Below are 7,042 nucleotides of genomic sequence, written 5' to 3'. Positions count from 1 at the left end.
TTGGAGGTCAAACCATAAACTTTATTTAGACGATTTTTGCAACGGCTGCGGAAGGAAGGAGGGCATTTACAGCATTAAATAGAATAGCATGATCCCTGCATATTATTTGGGCCCATACAACACACTGGTCCAGACAACAAGGTGTCCACAGTCTAATGCTCAGAATGCTCCGATTCTTCGTAGCCGGTGGGGAGAGGATTCACATGTGGGTTGTGGAAAAGGCTCTTGTCTCCATCACCCCAAGGAAACTTCTGTAAGAACAAACATACTTCTGTCAAAGATGAGATAAGAAGGCCTCGAAAAAACACATGACTTAGACTTTACAGGACTAGGGAGAACCAATAAAACCTTGTAATAAAAATTATCAGAGGCTCCGAAATTTAGAAAGCCAGCCAACAACTGCAAAGTCGCTATAAAGCTCAGAACAGTATTTAAAGGGTTTCTGTCACCAGATTTAACCTTACTAAGCTAGCTGACATTAGCGATGTGCTAATGTCAGCTAAACCCAACTAGCCTATTCCTACTTTTATCTATGCCCCCGTTACTCCAGAAATATAAGTTATAATATTTATGATTAAAGCGCCATTCATTCCATGGCGCTGTACATATGAGAAGAGGTACACAAATAATACAGACAATTGCACTAATTATAAACAAGACGAGTTACAAACTGGTACAGAAGGAGAGGGCCCTGCCCGTAAGGGCTTACAATCTACATGGTATGGGAGAAGGACACAGTAGGTGCGGGTGAAGTTGGTCATGGCGGTATAGAGGCAGCAGGGTCATTGGTTGTAGGTTTGTCTGAAGGGGGGTTTTCAGGTTTCTTTTGAAGGTTTCCACTGTAGGCGAGTCTGATATGTTGGGGTAGCGCGTTCCAGAGTATGGGGGATGCACGGGAGAAATCTTGGAGTCGATTGTGGGAAGAGGCAATCAGAGGAGAGAAGGAGGTCTTGTGAGGATCAGAGATTGCATGTGGGGATGTATCGGGAAAGTAAATCAGATGTAGGGAGGGGACAGGTTGTAGTACTTTGAAGTGAATTTGCTGGGCAATGGGGAGCCAGTGAAGGGATTGGTAGAGGGGACATGCAGAGGAGTAACGGTGAGAGGTGGATTAGTCGGGCAGCAGAGTTGAGGATAGATTGGAGGGGTGCGGGAGTGCTAGATAGAAGGCCATAGAGGAGGATGTTGCAGTAGTCTAGGCGGGAGATGATGAGGGCATGTACAAGCATTTTCGCAGATTCAAAGTTAAGGAAAGCGTGGATGAGGGAGATGTTTTTGAGTTGGAGGCAGCAGGTGGTGGAAAGGGCTTGGATGTGCGGTCAGAAGGAAAGGGCAAAGTCACTCCAAGGCAGCGGACTTGGTTGACCAGGGATAGTGTGCAGCCATTGATGGTGATAGGTCTGTTGGGGGGAGATTGAGCAAGATGGGGGAAAAGATGATGAATTCTGTTTTATCCATGTTAAGTTTTAGAAAGCGAAAGGCGAAGAAGGATGATATAGAACAGTGATGGCGAACCTATGGCACGGGTGCCAGAGGCGGCACTCATAGCCCTCACTGTGGGCACCCGCGCCTTGGAAAAAGTCTATGGCGTACCAATATGCTTTAGAATTTTCCTGCCATTCATCAGCACAGGACGCACTATGAACAGCACACTGAATGTAGGCTATTAAGCTATTATAGCAAAGTACATGGAAGATATACTATATTGTAGGGCTGCAACGATTAATCAATAATCGATAATTCGTTGTCGATGAATCCAGTTATCGAATAATCGCCGATTCGTTGCTATGCGGGCGGTCATTGCATCTTTATTTTACCTTTTACAATGACGCTCCAGTAACAGGCAGAGCGGACGGCGGCGTAACGTCACTAACTCATGTGACACGCATGCTCCGCCTCCTTTATTCATAAAGTGGGCGGAGCAGGTGCGTCACGTGAGTAAGTGACGTTACGCCGCTGTCCGCTCAGCCTGCTACTGGAGGGTCATTGTAAGGTAAAATAAAGATGCAGTGATTAGTCCGACTAAGCAGCGGTCTATGGCACTGCCATGGGGAAAGGGATCTGTGCACTGTCATGCCCCATAACAGCGCCGCCCACAGACCCCCCCCTCTCCATAACAGCGCCGCCCACAGACCCCCCCTCTCCATAACAGCGCCGCCCACAGACCCCCCCTCTCCATAACAGCGCCGCCCACAGACCCCCCTCTCCATAACAGCGCCGCCCACAGACCCCCCTCTCCATAACAGCGCCGCCCACAGACCCCCTCCATAACCGCCGCCCACAGACCCCCCTCTCCATAACAGCGCCGTCCACAGACCCCCCTCTCCATAACAGCGCCGTCCACAGACCCCCCTCTCCATAACAGCGCCGTCCACAATTTATTTTAATATGGCCTTTGAACATAATTTTTCAAGTAAAATCATATAAACCTCTGTTTTGTAATTTTGTCGTTTTTCCCGATTAATCGTAGAAATTAATCGGCAACTAATCGATTATTCAAATAATCGTTAGCTGCAGCCCTACTATATTGGTATTCAGGTTAAATTGCCGTAGTGACACTTTGCGATAAATAAGTGGGTATTTGGTTGCAGTTTGGGCACTCGGTCTCTAAAAGGTTCACCATCACTGATATAGAAGATAGACATTGTGGGATTCTTGATAGTAAGGTGGTGATGTCTGGACCAGAGAGGTAGATTTGTGTGTCGTCAGCATAAGAGGGATACTGAAAGCCATGGGACTCTGAGCTGTCCCAGGTCAAAAGTCTAGATAGAGAAGAGCAGGGGTCCTAGGACAGAGCCTTGCGGGACACCAACAGAGAGGGAATGAGACGAGGAGGTGGTGTGGGAGTGGGAGACGCTAAATGTCCGGTCTGTGAGGTATGATGTGATCCAGGAGAGGGCCCGGTCAGTGATGCCAAGAGATGAGAGTTTGCAACAGAAGGGAGTGGTCAACAGTGTCAAAGGCAGAGGACAGGTCAAGGAGGACAGAGTATTGTTTCTTGGTTTTGGCTGTTAGTAGGTCATTGGTGACTTTGGTAAGGGCAGTCTCAGTCGAGTGGTGGGGCCAGATTGTAGGTGGTCAAAGAGGGAGGAGAGGTGAGGACAGTTCAGAATGGACATGTTGTTCAAGTAGCTTTGAGGCATACGGAAGAAGTGATATAGGGCAATAACTGGACAAAGAAGATGGGTCAAGTGAAGGCTTTTTGAGGATGGGTGTAATGGTAGCATGTTTAAAAGCAGAGGGGAAGACACCAGAGGTTAGTGATAGGTTGAAGAGATGAGTTAGGGCTGGGAAACACTGTAGTGAGGTTAGGGATGAGGTGGGATGGGATTGAGTCAAGTGCGCAGGTGGTCAGATGAGATCTGGAGAGTTTTTCTTCTGTAATGGGGGAAAAGTGGATTTTGGGAGAAGAGGACCGAGCAGTTCTGAAGCGGCTCTGTGTAGTGAAGCTTTCTCTGATGTTGACTATCTTTTGTTTGAAGTATTTGGCAAAGTCCTCAGCTGAGAAGAGAGTTAAAAGTGCTAAAAAGTTGTTTAGGGCTGTGGGACAGGGAAGATATGAGAGATGATATGCTAATTAGCCTCTAGGAGCAGAGGGTCGTCGTTCCTGCTCCTAGAGGCTCAGTTTTCCCACCTTTGGTCGCCTCTAGGGGTGCACCGAAATAAAAGTTCTGGTCCGAAACTGAAACCGAAAATTCAGGATGCCCCTTGACCGAAACTGCCTTTTTGCCCAAATGCTTTTAAAATACTTTTTTTTAAATGATTTTATTAATAATTCTTTTTCATGAATTTAATAAATCATATTACCCACCCCATAACAGTGCCATCCACAGACCCCCCCCACCTCATAACAGTGCCATCCACAGACCCCCCCCCCCCATAACAGTGCCATCCACAGACCCCCCCCCCCCCCCCCCCCATTGCCGCTCCAGTACAGACTAGTTATAAAATGTGTACAATTAATAGAAAATAGCGGGGAGGGACTGGGAGGAGGAGCTGGGGGCCGGTGCGTTCACTGTTCTCCGGCCCCCAGCTCCAGTAGTTATAAAATGTGTACAATTAATAAGGATTCTATTCATGAGGCCCCCTCTGCAGTAGAACATTCAATATAGCCACATCCTACTCACAGGGCTGTTATCTTCATGCTGGCCGGCCGGGCAGACGAGCGGCAGCGTCACGACTGTCGTCACATGCCTGCGCCGCCTCCTTCATTCAGAAAGTAGGCCGGGCACATGACGTCAGTCGTGACGCTGCCGCTCGTCTGCCCGGCCGGCCAGCATTAAGATAACAGCCCTGTGAGTAGGATGTGGCTATATTGAATGTTCTACTGCAGAGGGGGCCTCATGAATAGAATCCTTATTAATTGTACACATTTTATAACTACTGGAGCTGGGGGCCGGAGCACAGTGAACGCACCGCCCCCAGCTCCTCCTCCCAGCTCCTCCTCGCTATTTTCTGCCGATATGTACAAATATCGGCCGAAATGGATTAGGCTCATTTTCGGCCGCCGGAATTTCGGTGCACCCCTAGTCGCCTCCCTCCAAGTCCTGATTCACAGGCCCGGGCAGCGCTCGCATCTGTCTGCCAGCCCTGTGCTCTGGTGAAATCTCAGGTCATTCGGCGCAGTGAGGGAAAGACGCTCGCAGGCTGCCAGCTTCCTCACCGCACCTGCGCCGAATGGCGAACAACAAGAGATTTCACCAGAGCACAGGGCTGGCAGACAGATGCGAGCGCTGCCCGGGCCTGTCAATCAGGACTTGGAGGGAGGCAACCAAAGGTGGGAAAACTGAGCCTCTAGGAGCAGGAACAACACCCCTCTGCTCCTAGAGGCTAATTAGCATATTATAAAAGTTTGATTTCTGGCGTATCGGGGGGCATAGATAAAAAGGAGGAATAGGCTAGTTAGGTTTAGCTGACATCAGCACATCGCTAATGTCAGCTAGCTTAATAGGGTTAAATCTGGTGACAGAAACCTGCTTAGAACAGAAGATCCATATTACATGGATGGAGATGTGACTTGACCAATCACAGCACACAGCACCGGGCGCATCTCTGTACCATTTATACCAGCATTTACAGAATTTGCCCATCGTGGTGATAAGCTTTAGATTTTCATAAAAACTGCCCAAAGGCTACTCGCACTTGCCACAAATTCCATCCGGATTTTCACGCCCAGGTACACGGTGCAGAAACGCTCTGCACATACATTGAGGTGCAAGTATAGATTTTGAAATCTGCAGCAGGTCAACTGTTTGTGCAGATTTCACCCGTTGCATAGACGCTGCAGAAAACCTTTATAAAGTACACTGCTGTGTGCATGTACGCGAATGTGAAGGTCGTTCTAAACACCCGCACAAGCTGACGACTGGCAGAACGATCTGTGTCCTAGTGGACCTGACAACAGACCTGTTATCAAGGGGCACAAATTACTTTCAACATATTGCCCAAAAAATTACATTATCGGATAATCCACATATATAATATTACAATAAAGCAGACCCATATGAAATCACCCCATAAGTGACAGATGTCACCTGTCACCAAGTGCCCCTCTCCGGGTGGGTTACCTTGCTCCGGATCCGCAGGTGGTCGTAGGCTACGAACTCTGGAGGAGGCTCGTGGTGCTGCGCCTTCAGGAACACGTTCAGCATGCACACGGCCACGCCAGGCAGCGCCACCACAAAGGTCAGGATCTTCCATGTGCGAGCTGTGGAGAGACAAGCAGAGACTGAGGCACCGCCGACTGGGGTGACCTTCACTGACAGCGCCTGAAGGTGACCCGAAGTACACAGGCCAGTCTGACCACACTGCATTCACCCTGTACCTGCATCTCCATGCTCAGCATGAGCCGCCGCCGAATACAGGCGCCCACGGCTTGCCACAGTACGACCGAGGATGCCAGACAGTCTGCCTAACGCCGCCATGATGTCCCTCACTGAGAGCGGATGCGGACGTGCGGTACCTACTATACAGGAGACCGGAAAGGGCGGGGACCTTCGTTCTGCGCATGCGCTCGCGTTCTTGACCTACCGTAGCTCAAATGTAATCACTGCGCATGCGTGGGTGAATGTATTACAGGGACAGGGGAAAGAGCACTGAGGTGGGAGGGAGCGGTATCACGTCATTCTATGAAGTCACTGGGGACAATTTATGACTATTGTGAAAGGAATAGCTTTTGCTTTAGTAGCCTGCACTGAGATAAACAAAACTCTAGCACGTATCATCACAGGCTGTATTTGGTTACTATGGAGAATAGTTTATTTTCAATAAATAGGGTTGCACATGAAACCTTGCACGCATGAGCTCTTTACTTAGTCCACACTGTGTGATGTGGCTTATGGTACAGAAAAAAGGCACACAGTGATGTCACAGTACCCTGATAATGTACAGAATGATGTCACAGCACTGGGATATGGCAAATTGTGATGTCGCACTGCTGGCATAGGTCACTGTCACAGTACTGGGATAAGGCATACAGTGATGTCATAGCATTGGACAAGGTACACAGGAAGGCAGTGACGTCACACTATTGGGATAAGGCAGTGATGTCATAGTATTGGTATAAGGCAGTGATGTCATAGTATTGGTATAAGGCACTGACGTCACAGTACTGCGATAAGGCAGTGATGTCATAGTATTGGTATAAGGCAGTGATATCACAGTACTGGGATAAGGCACTGACGTTACGGTACTGGGATAAGGAAGTGATGTCACAGTAGTAGGATAATGCAACCCTTGACCTGATAAAGGGGATCTGTTGATCCCCGAAACGCGTTGTCTCTTATTTTTATTGGTATTATATTTTATTTTATTTATATTTTTAACTGAGAAAATAAAATAAGAAGATCCTTTTCTATGCTGGTTGTTATGGTTCCTTGTGCCAGAAAATGGTAAACATATCTGAAGCTATATCTATCCTTCTGGGAGTTTGGGCACCTCTGCCTCAAGGCTGCCCACCTTGGCAGCATACCTAACAACCAGGTGTTGCATCTCAACAAGCTGACAATAGCGTTGTGCCTATTCCAGCACAACGCATAAGGTG

At 48.4% G+C, this 7,042-nt stretch overlaps 1 protein-coding gene across 1 annotated transcript; it reads right to left on the bottom strand.

Annotated features, from left to right (window-relative positions):
* LOC122934167 (cytochrome c oxidase subunit 6A, mitochondrial) lies at positions 1-5,986 on the bottom strand. Its single transcript, XM_044289428.1, has 3 exons — positions 5,825-5,986; positions 5,568-5,707; positions 1-251 (listed from the first exon to the last, which is right to left on the bottom strand). The coding sequence occupies exons 1-3, from the start codon at positions 5,922-5,924 to the stop codon at positions 153-155; spliced, it is 339 nt and encodes a 112-aa protein (XP_044145363.1). The 5' UTR covers positions 5,925-5,986; the 3' UTR covers positions 1-152.
* Between the last annotated feature and the right edge of the window lie 1,056 nt (positions 5,987-7,042).

The sequence above is a fragment of the Bufo gargarizans genome, chromosome 1, assembly GCF_014858855.1.
Source record: "Bufo gargarizans isolate SCDJY-AF-19 chromosome 1, ASM1485885v1, whole genome shotgun sequence".
In the NCBI taxonomy this organism is placed as follows: domain Eukaryota; kingdom Metazoa; phylum Chordata; class Amphibia; order Anura; family Bufonidae; genus Bufo; species Bufo gargarizans.
The sequence above is the reverse complement of the archived record's forward strand: the minus strand, read 5'-3'. Positions and strand labels throughout refer to the sequence as shown.

Coding starts and splice junctions, on each gene's coding strand:
- LOC122934167 (XM_044289428.1), bottom strand. CDS start 5,924: ATGGCGGCGTTAGGCAGACTGTCTGGCATCCTCGGTCGTACTGTGGCA. Junction 5,708..5,824: donor TGCTGAGCATGGAGATGCAG/GTACAGGGTGAA, acceptor GTCTCTCCACAG/CTCGCACATGGAAGATCCTG. Junction 252..5,567: donor ACCTGCGGATCCGGAGCAAG/GTAACCCACCCG, acceptor TTGTTCTTACAG/AAGTTTCCTTGGGGTGATGG.